General features: G+C 34.9%; 1 protein-coding gene across 3 annotated transcripts in view; it reads right to left on the bottom strand.

Annotated features, from left to right (window-relative positions):
- Nucleotides 1-5241: 5241 nt before the first annotated feature.
- The window catches only part of ZMYM4 (zinc finger MYM-type containing 4), an 83235-nt gene continuing 70474 nt past the window's right edge, over nt 5242-18002 (bottom strand). For all 3 annotated transcript variants that reach the window (XM_081057543.1, XM_081057541.1, XM_081057542.1), the window contains 4 exons: nt 14993-15104; nt 13242-13490; nt 8732-8861; nt 5242-7872 (listed from right to left, as the gene is read on the bottom strand). In XM_081057543.1, coding sequence (XP_080913669.1) covers nt 7665-7872; nt 8732-8861; nt 13242-13490; nt 14993-15104 — 699 coding nt within the window. In that variant the 3' untranslated portion in view covers nt 5242-7664. The remainder of the gene's footprint in view (nt 7873-8731; nt 8862-13241; nt 13491-14992; nt 15105-18002) is intronic.

Genomic DNA, 18002 nt, shown 5'->3' on the forward strand with positions numbered 1-18002 from the left:
AGAGGGAAATATTCAAAGAGAGGACCATCAGCAAAGGATAATATATCCAGCAAAGTAATCCTTTACATATGAAGGAGAAGTAGAGGCTTTCCCAAACAAAAATTGACAATTTACCACAAGATCTGCATTACAAAAATTGTTAAAGGAACTCTTCTACCGGAAACACAAAGACAAAAGTATACAAAACTTTGAGTAAGATGACTTAAACAAAAGCAGGAAAGTGGAAATCTACTTCAGAATAGGATATTAAACACTTACAAAGGTTAAAGTGGGGTAAAAGGGATCCAAGCATTAAAAAATAACTATAATGATCGTACAACATAAAGACATAATCTATGACAATAAAATCATAAAAGGGGAGGAGGAGGAAAATGACTGAATGGGTATAGGTGAATGAGGATAAGAGACAATCAGAAGAAAAAAGATTATTGTATATATGAAATATTTTCACAAACCTAATAGTAATCACAAAACAAATCCAGAGCTGAGACTCAAATCATAAGAAAAGAGGAAATAGAGCAAAAAATCATAGAAAACTGGTGAACTAAAATAGCAGATAGCATAACAAGGGGGAAAGAAAGAACAAAGAAATCAAAAAAGATAAAATGGCTACAGTAAATTCTCATATGTGTATATGATTAGTCAAGCTAAATATAAATAGACTGAACTCACCAATCAAAAGGCAGAGTGGCTGGATGGATTAAAAAACAAAACCTAACTATATGGTGCCTGCAGGACACTCACCTCATCTTCAAAAACAAACGCAGGGTCAAAGGGGTAGAAGATGGTAACTTCAAGTTAGTGGTATCCAGAGAAAAGCAGGTGTAGCAGTACTTAGATGAAATAGATTCCAAGATAAAAATGGTTAACAAGAGACGATGGCCATTTTATAATGATAAAGACAACACATCAATATATATGCACCCAACCTGAAAGCACCAAAATACATAAAGGAATTACTAACAGACATAAAGGGAGAAACTGATAAAAATACACTCCCAGTAGGGGACCTGAGTACCCCAGGACAGCAACAGATACGTCATTCAGGCAGAAAGTCAGTAAGGGAATATCAGCCTTAAATGACACATGAGACCAAATGGACTTAGTTGACATTTATAGAATTTTCCTTCCCAAAACAACAGAATACACATTCTTTTCAAATGCACATGGAAAAATCTCCTGGGTAGCCCATATGTTGGCGCACAAACTAGTCTTAATAAGCACTTTTCTGACAAAAACGTTATGAAACTGGAAACGAACCACAAGAAAAAAGCTGGAAAAATCTCAAATATGTGGAGATTAAACAACAAGCTACTGAACAACCACTGGTTCAAAAAAATAAGAGATCAAAAGATGCAGAGACAAATGAAAATACGAATACCAAAAATTTGGGTATGTAGCAAAAGTGGCACTAAGAGAGCTTATAGCATTACAAGCCTACTTCAAGAAATAAGAAAAATATCAAATACATCTAACATTAACCTTAAAGAACTAGAAAAAGGAAGAACAAAGTCCAAAGTCAGCAGAAGGAAGGAAATAAAAATCAGAACAGAAATAAATGAAATAGAAAACAAAAGTAGATAAAATTAATGAAACAAAGAACTGGTTCTCTGAAAAGATAAATAAAATTGACAAACCTCTGGCTAGACTCACTAAGGGAAAAAGACTCCAATAAATAAATTCATAAATGAAAGAATGAGAAGTTACAATGGACACCACACAAATACAAAGGATTATACAAGAATACCATGAAAGGGTATATGCCACCAAATTTGATCACCTAGAAGAAATGGACAAATTCTTAGAATCATACAACCTTTCTAGACTGAATCATCAGAAATTGGAATAGAGTGATCACTAGTAAGGAAATTGAAACAATAATCAAAAACCTCCCCAAAAACAAAAGTCCAGGATCAGATGGCTTCAATGGTGAATTCTACCAATTTTTCCAAGAAAATGTAATACCAGTCCTCCTCAACCTCTTCCAAAAAGATGAAGAGAAGGAATACTTCCTAACTCATTTTTTGAGGCCATCATTACCCTGATACTAAACCCAGGCAAGGACAACACACAAAAATGACAGGCCAATATTTCTGGTGAACAACAGCAAAAGTCCTAAACAAAATACTAGCAAACTGAATACAATATGTTAAAAGGATCGTACATTACAATCAAGTTGGATTCATTCCAGGGATGGTTCAACCGCAAATCAATGTGATATACATTAACAAAACAAAAATCATGTGCTCATATCAATAGATGCAGAAAAAGCATTTGAAAAGATACATCCATTTATAATTAAAAACACTCAATAAAATGGGTATAGAAGTACCTCAACAACATAATAAAGGCCATATATATCTTCTTTTACTTTTATTTCTGATTTTATTACTATTTTCTTTTTTCTCCATTGTTCACTCTTTATTGAATGATTGCTTCATTCATTCTTAATCTTGTTTCCTGAAAATGATTTCATGAAAATGAAAAATGATTTTAAATCTATACTTTTTCCCTCTCGGTTCTGCTTTAGCTGTGTTCCTAGATTCAGACATAATGATTTTATTAGCCCATTGTAGGTGTTTTGTTTTCCCATTTCCTTTTTTAACTCAAGGGTTTTCCATCTTCCCTTTCCTTGTCCAAAACTTTGTTTTCAGGCTGTTTTGAGTATAGTAATATCCATAATATTTCCTTTTTTTTAATTGTTCTTTTTTGTCAGCATATAATCCATTTTTTTTGCATTGAATTGTTTTATCAGGTACTACAAATATTGCTTCCCCAGCTTTTTCTTGGTTAATATTTGTCTGATAATATTTTCCCTTACCCTTGTTAGATATTTTTAAAAGAATTCATACTGAATCTTTCAAATTTTTACTCATTTATTTATATCAGTATAGACTCACGAATTCCTATTTTATGCATTAGGTTATAATCTGATATTCTATTTTGATACACAAATTGTCCTAGATTTGACCAATGGAAGCCTCTTCTGGCTGGCTCGTACGTCCTTCTAACATATCCCTATCATTTTTTAAGCATTAAATTACTCAAAACAAGATGTTTCAGGATTATTTTGTACCTTTCTGCCTCAATCTTGGAATCAGCCATTGAACCCTAATGCCTTAGCATTTGGTATGCTCATTGCTAGTAAGTAAGGTAAAATTGTTTCTATACCCTGTCATTGGATATAATAGATCCATAAACATATACACATATTCATACAACTATATATAACTCTATCTATCTGATATCAATTCTTCTGATTTCAATTCGACACCTCGGGGTTCCTTTTAGCATTTTCCCTTTTCATGTTCGTTAATCATTTCTCAAACAACGAGAATTGTGACTCCCAATATTTTCAATATATGTACTTATTTTTCAATTATTTCACTTATTTGCACAATGTACGAGGTGTGATCAAAAAATACAGTGAATACTGCTGCTGAGAGCCATCCAACAGAAAGGCAGGAATCTTCAATATGGGAAGCAGCACGATGAATCTTAATAACAGTGTGTGACAAGTTTCAACTTATTCGGTACAGTCAGTCGGGTGCAAGCTACGGTTGAGAGAAGGTGTGTTTTAAAGTATGTTGTAAATCATTCTCCATCACAACAATGCTCCATGTCACACATCGCTTCTGGTATACAGCAATTTCTGTCAAAAATATTATGGTGGGTCCTTATCCATCTTAATTATTGGATCTGGCACCATGCAACTTCTGGCTCTTCCCCAAAGTAAAAATGACCATGAAAGGTAAACATTTTGAATCGATTCAGGACACCAAAACAGACACAACAGCGCAACTAAAGATACTCAGGAAAGAGGACTTCCAGAACTGCTTCAGGAAGTGGCAAGAACCATGGGATAAGTGTGTTTGAAGCGAGGGGGAGTATTTTGAGGGGGTAATGTGTCTTTTACTGTAATATGTATTTTTTTTAATTTAAACATTCCCGTATTGTTTGATCACACTTCGTAGTTAGTCTCCTAACCATTCCAGCCACCCACTGCCTCACTTGCTCTGCTGCTGGGCTGTTTCACTGTGGCAACTCTCACCAGTGGGCATCCATGAGCTCCGGCACACCAATTCCTCCACGCATTTACTTCCTCAAACACTAATGTCTCTATGCAGGGAAGGGCAAGTGAAAATGAAAAAGAAGGGTGAGAGTCTGTCTTCGGTTAAATTTAAAATGCTTACATTCATTTTAACTTAGAGCTTATTTCTGCTGTTATTTCACAAATTCTACTTAACTACCTCCTCCCCTCTTGCTTTCCATTGAGTAGCAATGGACAATTTTCTTCTGTTTAAAAGGTAATACATTCTACTTTTTAAAAAAATATAGCTGAGTAGCATTCCATAGTATATATGTACCTCATCTTCTTTATCCAATCATCTGTTAAAGACGCTTAGACTGTTTCCATATTTGGCTATTATGAATAATGCTGCAATGAACAATGGGGTACACATCTTTACTTTATATTTGAAATCCCACTATGTACCAAGCACAACTTATAAAAGTTATTATTACCCCAATGAATGAGAAAACTGAGGCACAAAGAAGTAATTTACCTAAAGCTATACAACCATTAAGAGGAAAGACTAGGCTCCAAGACCTTGGTCTTCCCACTCTGTAACAATGCCTCTTATTACTTTTTCAATGACGATAATAACGTATGATGATGATAGATGAGAGGAACTGGGGATATCATTGCTTAATTATTTCCTAAAATGTCACCTTTGTACCATGGGGAACCTTTCTATTTGCATGGAAAATTCTGAATTTAATAGAAAACTGGGATGCATTTACAAAAATGTGTTTTACTTTTGACTTTTTGGGGGAAACTGCCTGTTTTATAAAATTTGGAATGCTGCAGGGCAGGTGGATATATAAACAGTTTGTATGGAATTTGAAGTTATGTTGTACAACATAAAGATAGCTCTAGAATATAAGGAAAATGCCATTTAGTCTCACATTCCCAAATTAAAAATGTATATATACTTAAAAATGGATATATTCTTTAATCTCACAATTTCAAAATGAAATCATTCAAGGTAAATGGATGCAAATTTTGTTAATTTCAAAAAGTTTCTGTGAAATGAAATATATACATTATACCTGATATTTCTAGCTTTTAGGGCTTTGAATATAGTTAATAAATTAACTAAAAATGGGAACAAGTCTTTTGATGGAAGAAAGAAAACAACTGAAAAGACTATAATGAAACAATATATGTACCGGACTGAGTAAATAACCAAACAATTTATTTTCTGAAAACTGCTTGCTCTCTGTTATATACCATCTGTTGGGTCATACCAATAGGGTCAAACAGAAAAAAATATTTAAAATTCTTTCAAGACAAAGAAAAAGAATAACTCACCCATCAAATACAAATATACTATTTTATTCTAAGGGAATATTTCTGTGGTTTCTGCAAGGGGAAAACCCAAAAGTGGTTAAAAAACAAAAAAGAACAGAAAGGATAATTTAGATGTTTCTCTTGTTTGTTTGATGTTTTTTTCTCCCCTGGGAAAAAAATGTAATGTTACATAATTTTAATAAAAATTTTTAAAGCAAATAATTGGACACACGTATCAACAGCTATGCTTATGAGGAATGATAATTTTTTTTTTACGAATTAATTTAGGGTCTGGAAAACTCTGTGTACTAACATGCAATTAAAATTCCGATACAGTCATTTACCTGGGTATTGGCTGTTCTCAATTAAAACATACAGATTCTTTTTCTCTCTGGTGTTGTATAACAATTTATCTACTGTGCCAAGAATATTTGTTTTTCATACAACTACAAAAGGGGAAATGTTAATGTTTATACAAACCATTAAGTTCATATAGTGGGCACTATTACACCTGAAGTTTCTGGACAGTTTATTGGCAGACTTATGAGACAATCCAATTGTTTTTCCTCCATATCAAACAAGATCTGGAAGTAAGTTTTCTGATCAGAAATGACAAACACAGATGGGATTAATCATACAGAATCGGGGCAGATTTACTTCTTTCACACAGTTCTCAGTAACAAAAACAAAATTTGTTACAGGCAGAGGGACAGAACCATCAAGTACACAATGTCAAAAGGCCTATTTTAAAATTTTTATTGTAGTTAAATGACTTTCATTTAAAAAAAAAACAAAAAACAAAAAAACACCTGCCACTCCCATCAAAAAATGGGACATGGTGAAAAGTCTTTCAAGGTTAAAATTTCTAAGAGGCATTTTGGACTTCTCTAATTTTATTACAGGGTCAAATTAACCTCTGCTAAAGAAATTCTGTGATTAGCCAACATCATAAAAGCTCTGATTCAAAATTTTGCAGGGAAGAAACTGAGAATGGAGATGAGGGAGATGGATCGATATGTCAAACACACCTATGACTTGCATTCCTCATAGAACCACTAACACAGCTAGAGTTTGGAATAATGCTATAAGAAAACCTGCTTGTGGATATGCAAGACAGTCAATGTCTTTGTTATCTTAACCCCAGAATCCCTATTTTCAAGTTTCTTAGGACAAGGTCATCTTTCAAATGCTCAATATAGGAACATATTAGGATCTTTTCTACCATAATTCTGATAGCTGAAGTAATACTGTGTTTTTGTGGAAACACCCACAGGTTTGCCAGAGTAAGGAGAGACATTATTCTCTTTGAAATGACAAGGGCCTCCAGAAACTGGTGCAAAAGACAAAATAAGAGGAATTATTGAGGAAACAGGAAGATAAAACAATGGGAGAAAAGCTGCCATTTGGGGATAAAAGGAAAACAAAAGAACCCCCATTTCTGTGTACCACAGCTCATGCTATGAGACAGCAGCAACAAAGGCTGACACCCAGAGAAGTGGGCATTTTAGTGGGTTTTCTAGAAACATTTCAAGACACTTGGGATCCAATGGGCTCCACAGATTTTCTGTGTGCATAACCAGTTTGCAGAGTTTCAGCCCCTTTACCTTAATTTGCCCACATCCAGACCCACAGCTGAGAAGGCTAGACCCAGAAAGTAAAAGGGACAACATTACTGTGTGAACAACAGTGAAGGCCTTTTTCCCTGATGTGAGGGGCCCATGGCAACAGCACCAGAGGCTTCTATCCTTCACAGAACTGGCTTGGCAGTGAAAATCAAAATCAAGACCACTTTACTCTCTACCTTGTAAAAAAAAGTTGAGTATTTTTATTGGGTCTTCAAGTCTGGGTCCCAAGTCCTCACCTGATGTGACTCTTAGCTCTGTACTGATTCGTCCCCTGACTTTTAGATAGGGCTTGCTCACGTAGCCTATTGCAGCCAAGGTTTCACTCCAAAGCTACCTCTCTAACGTCTAAGGTTACTATGGTAGAGTTTTATACAACAGTTTTCCTTAAAAATATTCCACAATTTGTTATTCCCAAACAAAATAAGATTATGCACCACTCAGAGAAATTGGTTAGTCATTCTGAAGATGTCTAATAACTGTATCACTGCCAAAGAACATTTCTCAGTTCATATTCTTTCCTTCAATTTTCATTTGTACATCCACACTGTGGTTCACGAGTCGTCTGGTTTCCATTATCTTACTATCAAGTCAAGAGGACTTGGACTTATACATCGTTTTCCAAAGCTGGATGCATTCACAGTTTGGTGCATACCAATGTGTATGAAAATAGGAACCCCACTTCTGCTTTAATCTGATAATTCAACATCAGAGTCTTCAGATTTGGCTTTGGCAAGTTCTTCGTGTACCTCCCTCACCATGAGAATACGTGTTAACATGGTGTCCAGGGTCCCAGGGTCTATCGGGAATGTGGAGTACCACATGGGGCTATTCGGAACACAGGAGCGCTCAGGCTGAAGATAAAACACATCATTCCTCTGCTTCACACTTTCAGAACTATCCATGGGGGAAAAAAGAAAAAAGAAAATTGGGGATCAGAGAATATAGGAAATACATAACTACTCTTTAATGTAATGGCTCTCAACCTCTCCCTACTGTGACTAATATCATAGATAAGCAATGTACACACAGAGATAAATAAATTTCTAGGCATTTTCCTCCCACATTCAAGAAATCACACTGGATTGGAAGTGAGTATAATGTTAATACAAGACAAAGTGTAAATACTTTACAAACTTTAGTACTTAAAACATTAACAGCAACAAAAATTCAACTCACATGTGTCACTATGGCTAGAACCACATATCCTCAGCACCCATTATCCTGGAATGAACCCTAGGAGCACTCAATACACAGTATCAAAGGGCAAACCCAGTTATTATAGTTCTTTGAGAATAAAGTGCTTCGGTGTGGATCTCACAATTCTAAAGTCACAGTTTCTGTAAGAAAAGGACCACTCAAATTTTTTGAATTCCTCAAAAATAGTTTTTCTATTTATAGGTTTAGCAGTATAACCTCTTTAAATATCTTTTCTATACAAATAAAATCACAGCAGTTTAGATATCACATAAAGGTTGAGCAACAGTACAAAGATCAAACAATGGCAGGGATTCTTATTCTTGCTTTTAAAGGGATTTTGGGGGAAAAGATTATCAAAATAAAGCAATTTGTCTCTTCATTCAATATCCAGGCTGATTCGAAAATGGAGAAATAATGAAATTAGAGGCAAATCTTTGTCTTTAGACTTTGACTTTGGTCACAGGCAAGCTACATTTCTGATATTCAAGCCTCTGAAACCCAAAATACGTTAACTACTATGCTACCTATATATGCAGTTCCCAGGAAGTTCACTCACCATTTTGACAGGTAAAACTCATAAAGTCGGACTGGACATCTGAGTGGGTTGTCAGTATTCTCTGCCATCTCCACACCCACTGGAACCTCACCATCTTCATTTCGCTTCCTTTTGCCAACAGTTAGTTTATCTTGAGGCAGAAAATAAGAATCAGAAGATTATTTTTGCTTTGCTTCCAGTCAGAACTATCAGTCCCTACCCCTTTCTTTCACTTACGCATTCAACAAATACTGAGCACCTATGGAGGTGAAGGTGTGAGGTATTACTTTAAGTGCTGGGTTAACGGCACTTAACTGTACAAAACTGTACAAGTTATGTTCCCCTACGCACCAAACTGGGGTGCTGGAGAGGACATCTCACTTCTGAGCCTGACTGGTTAGCTTTTCTTAGATATAGGGTTCTTCAGGGTTTCACATACTCTACTCCTATGGTAGATATGGAGATAGAAGTTGTCACCTCTTTATGTGAAAATATTTCTACTATGGGGCACCAGTGCCTACTGGGCATTTCTTCAAATTTCTTTTGTTCTGGTATTATGAGAAATGGAATCTTTGTTGGGAAAAGAAATTCTCAGTAAAGTGGGCATTTGGTAAGAAAAGAGCAAATCCTTTTTCACCAATAGAATTTTGCAGAGGCCAAGGGTGAAGACATGGAAAGTGGGCTATTTCTTTCCTACTTCCTCCATTTACACTCCAAGAGAAAAGTAGGTGGATCTGAGAACCTGAGGAAAAAGCTTTTCTTCTTCTGTTCTGACAGCTGCTCTTAACCACTGGCACAGAACCTTCCCCACCTTCCTGCATTAATTATTACTTAATCAAAATTCACCCTAATTGTCTATTCAGAGGCTACCTAAATAGAAAGACTTTGTTAGCTACTCATTCAGAAAGAAGCTGAATTTATTACTAGTCTTGTCAAGCACCTAATCAGAAAACAGGGAAATGTTACCCGATTGCCTCTCTCCCCTAGTGAATGTTAAGAACACAAAGTGAACTATATATGAATAGATGGAAGGAAACAGGACAAACACGAGGTGAAAAAGCAAGATAATCTTAGCATTTTCCAAAGTAAAGTTGCAATTGAGAAAAAAGTTAACATCATAATTATTCTTTAAGATTTTAGTTTCAGTAATTTTAAATGCTCAGATTCAAAAAATATATTTCACTCTTATACCAAGGAGGTAATAACTTAATATTGGGAATTTCAGAACTTACTATTTTGATCAAAATCAATAAATTTAATTTCGATTTCTATAATAACAATAGTGATTTTTCAAACATTAAAAACAAACTATTATTTAATAGGCTGTTTTTGGAATGCAAGACTATAAATCTTTTAATAAAATTGTCACTGTTGCTATTATTCTACTTTGTACAAAAGCAGTAAACTCTAGGCCACCTTTTAAGTTCCTTCAGAATTTGACAACTAATGTTAATGAAAAAGAAGTGCTTTGGTCAAAAAATATAAAATAAAATTTAGAAACAGTAGATTTAAAAGTTATGCAGGGAGTAAGGAAAGTGCTTATTAACTGTAGGTGTCTAGGTACTTCGGGGGCAGTTCACTGAGAGTTTCGTCTTGGATATTCTTGAAAGTTTATATTTTTATAGTGTTTTTTTTTATATCAGATGTTTCTTTGCAGTGGCTTAATGTTTGAAATTATTTTTTGGCTTTTTTTGTAAATATTGAAATGTAGCAATGTCTTTTGAATATCCCCAAGCCCATGAGTCCTTGAAAATATTTTTTATACATACAGTAACTTTATGTGTAAATATGTAAGCGTTTCAAGTTTAAAGAATGTTGGTGTTCCATGTGGTTTTTTTCCTGATATGTTGTCCAATTGTTGACAGTTCTGAGGAATTCTAATAAAAATGTAAAAAAAAAAAAAAAAAAAAAAAAGTTATGCAGGGGACACAAAGAAGCATGTCCCAAATAAAAGAACAGAACAAAGCTCCAGAAAAAGAACTAAACAAAATGGAGACAACCAATCTACCAGATGCAGAGTTCAAAACACTGATTATAAGGATGTTCAATGATCTCAGGGCGAACTTCAACAGAGATAGCAAACATAAAAAAGAATTAGTCAGAAATAAAGAATACAATGACTAAAATTAAGAATACATTAAAGGAATAAACAGTAAATTAGATGAAGTAGAGGACTGAATCAGCGATTTAAAAGATAAGGTAGCAGAAAACACCCAAAACAGAACAGCAAAAAGAAAAAAGAATCCAAAAAAAGGATAGTTTAAGGGGCCTCTGGGACAGTATCAAGCATACCAACATTCACATCATATCGGTAATAGAAGGAAAAGAGAGAGAGCAAGGAATTGAAAACTTATCTGAAGAAATAATGATGGAAAACTTCCCTTACCTGGTGAAGGAAATAAACATACAAGTCCAGGAAGCACAGAGAGTCCCAAACAAAATGAATCCAAACAGGCCCACACCAAGACACATTAAAATTAGAATGGCAAAGGTTAAAGAGACAAAGATAGAATCTTAAAAGCCACAAGAGAAAAGCAGTTTGTGATCTAAAAGGGAGCCCCCATAAGATTGTCAGCTGATTTTTCAACAGAAACTTTGCAGGCCAGAAGGGATCGGCATGAAATCGAGATGAAAAGAAAGGACCTACAACCAAGATTACTCTACCCAGCAAAGCTATCATTTATAATGGAAGAACAGATAAAGAAAGAGCTTCTGAGACAAGAGAAAGCTAAAAGAGTTCAACAACACCAAATAAGAATTACAAGGAATCTTAGAGGGACTTCTTTAAGATGGAAAAAAAAAAGGTTTAAGATAAAAAGTATGAATAATATGTCAATAACTACATCTCTATCAAAGATTACTTTCAATGTAAATGGATTAAATGCTCCTATAAAAAGATAGGATGGCTAAATGGTTAAGAAAACAAGACCCTTACACATGTTGCCTACAAAAGACTACTCACCTTAGATCGAAAGATACAAAAGACTGAAAGTAAAAGGATGAAAAAAACATAATTTATGAAAATGGAAAGAAAAGAGAAAAAAAGCTACTAGAGTAGCAAAACTTATACCAGACAAAATAGACTTTACATCAAAGGCTATAACAAGAAACAAAGAAGGACCCAGTATTCCAACTTCTGGGTATTTATCTGAAGAAACCCAAAACGCTACTTCGAGGGGGCGTGTGCATCCAGATGTCCACTGCAGCATTGTTTACAGTGGCCACGATGTGGAGGCAGCCTGGGAGTCTGTGGATGGATGAATGGATAAAGAGGAGGTGGTACATATATACAATGGGATATTGCTTGGTCCTGTAAGGGAATTGTTGCTTGTTATCTGTGGCAGCATGGATGCAACTGGAAGATATTATGCTGAGTGGAGTATGTCAGACAGTGAAAGAAAGATACAATTTGATTTCGCTTATATGTGGAATCTAAAGAACAAAACAAACAAAACAGAAACAGACTCACAGGTACAGAGAACATTTTGATGGTTGCTAGATGGGAAGAGGTTTGGGGTAAGCGGAAAAGGAGAAGGGATTAAGAAGTACAAATTGGTTGTTACACAGTAGTCATAGGGATGTAGGGTATAGCATAAGGAATATATTCAATAATACTGTAATAACTATGTATAGTATCAGATGGATACTAGATTTGTTGGGGTAATAGATGGGAGGGGTTCGGAGGCAGGGTGAAAAAGGTGAAAGGATTAGGAAGTACAAATTGGTAATTACGAAATAATCATGGGGATGTAAAGCCTAGGGGATATAGTTAATAATATGGTAATAACTATGCATAGTGCCAGGTGGCTACCAGACTTGTCAGGTTATATAAATGTCTAACCACTCTGCTGTACACCTGAAATTAACATATAATAATACTGAATGTCAACTGTAATTGAAAAATTAAAACAGGGAGTAGAAAGGTGAAGGGATATAAGAAGTTCAAATTTCCAGGTATAAAACAAGTAAGTCATGGGAATGTAATGTGCAGCATGAGGAATATAGTCAATAACATTGTGATAGCACAGTACGGTGGCAGATGGTTGCTGGACTTATCATGGTGATCACTCCTTTAGGTATATAAGTATTGAATAACTATAGTGTACACCTGAAACTAATATAATATTGTATGTTAGCTACATTTTAATAAAAATCTTAAAAAGAAAAAAATAAGCAGACTCCTTTTAACTAGCAACTGACCCATCTGTTGCCTCTACATCAGTGATTCTCAACCTTGGCTGTACATTTAAATTCCTTGGGAAGTTTTAAACTAAAGATTACTTGGGCTCTATCCTAGGCACTGAAATCAGAATTTCTAATTTAAAAGCTAATAAAAGTATACTGAACCAAGTGATTCCTCTCATTTTGAGAAAAAACTTGAACCTAGCCCGCACAATAAAGAAAAGCATTTAAGTGTTAAAGTAAAGCTACACTCTTCCACGTCTAGAATTTACAATGACCATTCTGCAATTAGTTTCTATTTGAACACTAGTAAGACTTCAACAGAAATCTTACGAATTCCACCACACACCTGGTTCTGACTCTGTCTTTTGTAAAGGTGGGAAGAACCTCAGATATGTCATCTTGGTACTGTACTTCAAAATCCTGGTCCGTCTCATCACGTGGGCAAAGGAAAGCTTCAAGTGCTCAGTAACATTCTTTAGTTGAAAGTATTTGGTATTGAAGAAAAGGAGGGTGTTCAGGAGGACGATTGGTGAGTAAGCGCCCAGCTGTTTGCACTCCCACAAATGTTCTTCTTCAATGCGAGAGAACATGTAACCTGGACAGAGGAAAGGGGTAAAAGAAAAACAGTACTAAGCTCCTGCTACATAAGACAAATGTCTCAAGCTCTTAGACTCGAAGATATAAAGGAGAAGACTGATTGTTCCTCTCCTTTTCCCTCTTTGTTAGACAGAAAAACAGAAAAGGCACCGCAAAGAAAAGGGGAGACGAATGCACTGAAGCAGACACTGAGCATCCCGATGAAACAGTTTTAATCTATTGTTATTTTAGACCACGGGTTGGCAAACTTTTTCTGTAAAGAGCCAGATGGTAAACATTTTAAGCACTGTGGGCCATATAGGCTCTGAACAACTTTGTTGTTGTAGAAGATAAGGAGCCATAGACAATACATAAATAGATGTTGCTATAACATACCAATAAAATTTATTTATAGACACAAATTTGAATTTCATGTAATTTCCACACGCCACAAAATATTCTTCTTTAGATTTTCCCCCCAAACTATTTAAAATGTAAAAACTACTTTTAGCTTATGGATTATATACAAAAAAGGCAGCAGGCCAGATGTGGCCCAGGGGCCACTTTGTAGACTCCTCCCGTTTGAGTTCATTACGCTTAACTGGTTCAGTTTTATTTATAATAGCTACGATCATTAGAAAGCAGATTGTGCCCTTCCTTCTGCCCACCATTTCTTATTTTAAATTTATATTAAGAGCAATTACTTCAAGATGACGTATCTGGGCTTTTCTTGAAAAGAAGAGGTTTTGCAGAAGAATTAAAATAGTACACCTTTAAATGCACCTTCCTCTAGATATCCCTTAAATGCAGGTCTTTTCTCATGTTCTCTCCCCAGTCCTCTTTGCTGCTGATTCTGCATTCTATTCTTAGGAGACTGACTATCCATAAACATGAATTTATTGCTTCCAAATCTCTGTCCCTAGCCTCCTCTTTGAATGCTAAATGCATGAAGCCACCACGTCGATCAGAATACTTCAAAGGTGCTCAGCAGCCCGACAGAGAGGAGCACAAATCTCAGAGCACCCCATGCAACCTCTCCATTCACAGCCGCGGCGCCTGATAACAGGAGGGAATTAGGGACTTGTCCAACGACATATGGTCAAAGACAATTCAAGGATGAAGACTTAACTCTCAACAACCAGTTCAGGGTACTTTTTATAAACAATTGAAAAAGGTCCACTGCTAACAGGCAGAGTCTAAAAGTAGAATATGTGGCAGTTACTGGTACAGTGTGCAACTTTACCAACACTACCAGATCAAAAACAGTTTCTAAAAATATAAATGCAACCTCCAGTTTTTCATTTTCAACAGTTAGTATTTTCAACAACATGCATTCTTTGGCTATTATAGTTTTACTAAAATAACCAGTAATAAACCAGACTTTCTCCTCAAAAGTCCAAATACGTTATAAATCAGCACAGAAATAGAAAATGAACAACTTATAAAAAGATAATCATACAACTTAAGCAATTTAAGAAGGGATATCATAAAAACAATAAAAATGAAAAACAATCATCCTACCATTAGGAAGTATTGTAGGTTCCCATATTTTCAAGAGTTTGGTAAGTTCAATCATAAATCTGGAATAGGGCTCTGTAAAAATGTTATCTATTCTACCATTTTCAAACAGGTACTACAAGAGAAAAAAATGGAAACACGTTTATACAAAGAAAACACAAGTTTTTTTAAAGGTTGTTTTAAGTGAAACTTATGTAATGTTATTAACCAATGTCACCCAATAAATTTAATTTTTAAAATATTAAAAAATTTTTAAAAGATTATTTTAAGGGATATAGTTTACCTTTAATCTTTGTCCTTAAAATATTATGAACCATTTTAAGGATACATGTTAAAAACAGGATTCAAGCTAAAGATCCCTTTCACATGAATTAACATTACCTCGAGCACTGAGCTTGCAAAGTAAAGTTTCCTATTTCCTTTTTAAAACATGGATGATACAGAAAAATTATAACAAATAAGTAACTTTATTCAGTTCATGAAACTGATATACTAAAAATTGGTCCTAATTTGTATTTTTCAAATCATTTTTCTAATTCACAGTTTGTGTGCAGATGTGCTCTCAGAAGTTTTTGTTTTTTTAGCCTAGTTACAAGATCACTTCCTGAAATAATACAGTTAGCTGGTGTCAGGTGACCTGAGGATACCCAAATTCAAAAACTATTTATTTGGAGCCTTCTAATCACAGCTTTCAACTCTGCCCCACTACATAACCTTCAAAAAGTTCAAGTCTAATTGTAGGATGTAAAACTACGCTAATTAGAACCATCAAGAACCAGATCACAGGATGGGAAACAAGCAACAGCTTGGGTAAACTACTGCTTAAAAAAACATCTTGAGGGTGCAGGTCAGGCCAGATAAAATCACTCAGGGAAATACAATGAGCATTTATAAAGCAATACAAGGTAGTGTATAATTATATGCTAAAATGCTTTTGATATTTTTAGATTTGGTATTTTAAATTTATTAATCTATGGTTACCTTGGTTTTCTGCTTTTCTATCAATGTATGACTTGGAGAAATTTTTTATTTCCACTTAAATTTATTCCAGCTAATAAAAATTAAACACCATTTCAATGTACATTCTTATAGGTCTCTTCAAAGGCAATTTATGATTATATTGCCATATTACAGTTTTGTTGTTGAAAAGTATTCTTCTTTTAATAAAGTTATTTTTCCAACTTAAAAATATATCCTCATTGTGGAAAAAGTTTAAAATACAGAAAAAGTGGAAGAAAAACATACTCAAACTCACTACACAAAGGCAACTACAATTGTCATTCAGTAGTATTTCAATCTCTAAAAAAATTCCTTTTTAAACACATAGAGTTGAATTTTGTACATTTACTCAAATATATGAGTACATATAAAATACATTTCTTTTTTGAATCACTTCCTCCTTAGATCAGGAACAAGACAAAAATGCCTGTTCTTGCCACTTCTACTCAACATTGTACTGGGAAGTTCTAACCAAAATGATTAGGCAAGAAAAAGAAATAAGAAGCATTCAAATAGGAAAGAAGTAAAACTATCTGTATTTGCAGATGGCATGATCCTATATACAGAATCCAAAAAAACACACCAAGTTATTAGAGGTAATAAAGGAATTCAGTAAAGTTGCAAGATACAAACAACATGAAAATAAGTTGCAATAGACCATCCAAAAGGGAACTAAAAAAACAATTCCATTTATGATAGTATCAGAAAGATTAAAATCTTAAGAATAAATTAAACCCAGGAGGTACATGACTTACACTTAAAACTACAAAAAACTGCTGAGAAATTTAAAAAGATCTAAGAAAAACATCTCATATTCACGGATCTGAAGAAAATGTTGTTAAAATGGTAATATTCCCCAAAGATATCTACCGATTCAATGCAATCCCATCAAAATAACAGAAGACTTTTTTTTTTTTTGAAGAAATGGAAAAGCCAATCCTAAATTCATATGGAATTGCAAGGAACCTCGAAAAGCCAAAAGAATCTTGACGAATCACACTTTCCAATTTCAAAACTTAGCAACAAAGCTACAGTAATCAAAACAGTGTGTACTATCAGAAACAGTCTCAGAGATATAGAGGAAAAACTGAGCGTTGCTAGATGGCAGGGTGTTGGGGAAAAAGGGGAAGATGAGGGGCTTAGAAAGCACAATTGGTAACCACAAGATTGCCATGGGGATATGAAAGTCAATTTGGGGAATGTAATCAATAATGTTGTAAAGATTTTGTAGGTTACCCAATGGACACTTTTCTTATTAGGGAGACCACCTCAGGGATGATGTAGATGCCTGATCACTGCACTGTACACCTGAAGCTGAACAATAATGAATGTCAACTGTAATTTTATATACATGTAGTTACAAGAGGAGTGCAGCATTAGGAATAGAGACAGTGGAAATGTAATGGCTGTATGTGATATCAGAGGGGTAGTAGATGGGGTGAGAGGGTTTATTACTGTGTGAGGGATATAAACAATAAATATGTTACATTGTTTTGTACACCTGAAACTAATTAAAAAAACCCCCACAGTATGTACTGTCATAAGATTAGCCATATAGACTCACATATTGTAATATAGAGTCCAAAATAAACACATACATATTTAGCCAAAAATAAGTATGTCAAGACCATTCAATGGAGAATGAACAACCTTCTCAACACATGGTGCTGTGAGAACTGGTTATTCACATATCCAGTTATCCCTAACTCACACATGATATAAAAATTAATTAAAATGGGGGCAGCAGGGTGGCTCAGTTGGTTAGAGCGGGAGTTCTTAACAACAACGTTGCTGGTTCAATTCCCACATGGGATGGTGGGCTGCGCCCCCTGCAACTAAAGATTGAAAACGGCAACTGGACTTGGAGCTGAGCTGCGCCCTCCACAACTAGATTGAAGGACAACGACTTGGAGCTGATGGGCCCTGGAGAAACAATATTCACCAATATTCTCCAATAAAAGTTAAAAAAAAATAATTAAAATGGATCAATGACCTAAACTTAAGAGCTAAAACC

This window comes from Rhinolophus hipposideros, assembly GCF_964194185.1.
Source record: "Rhinolophus hipposideros genome assembly, chromosome: 8".
Lineage (NCBI taxonomy): Eukaryota > Metazoa > Chordata > Mammalia > Chiroptera > Rhinolophidae > Rhinolophus > Rhinolophus hipposideros.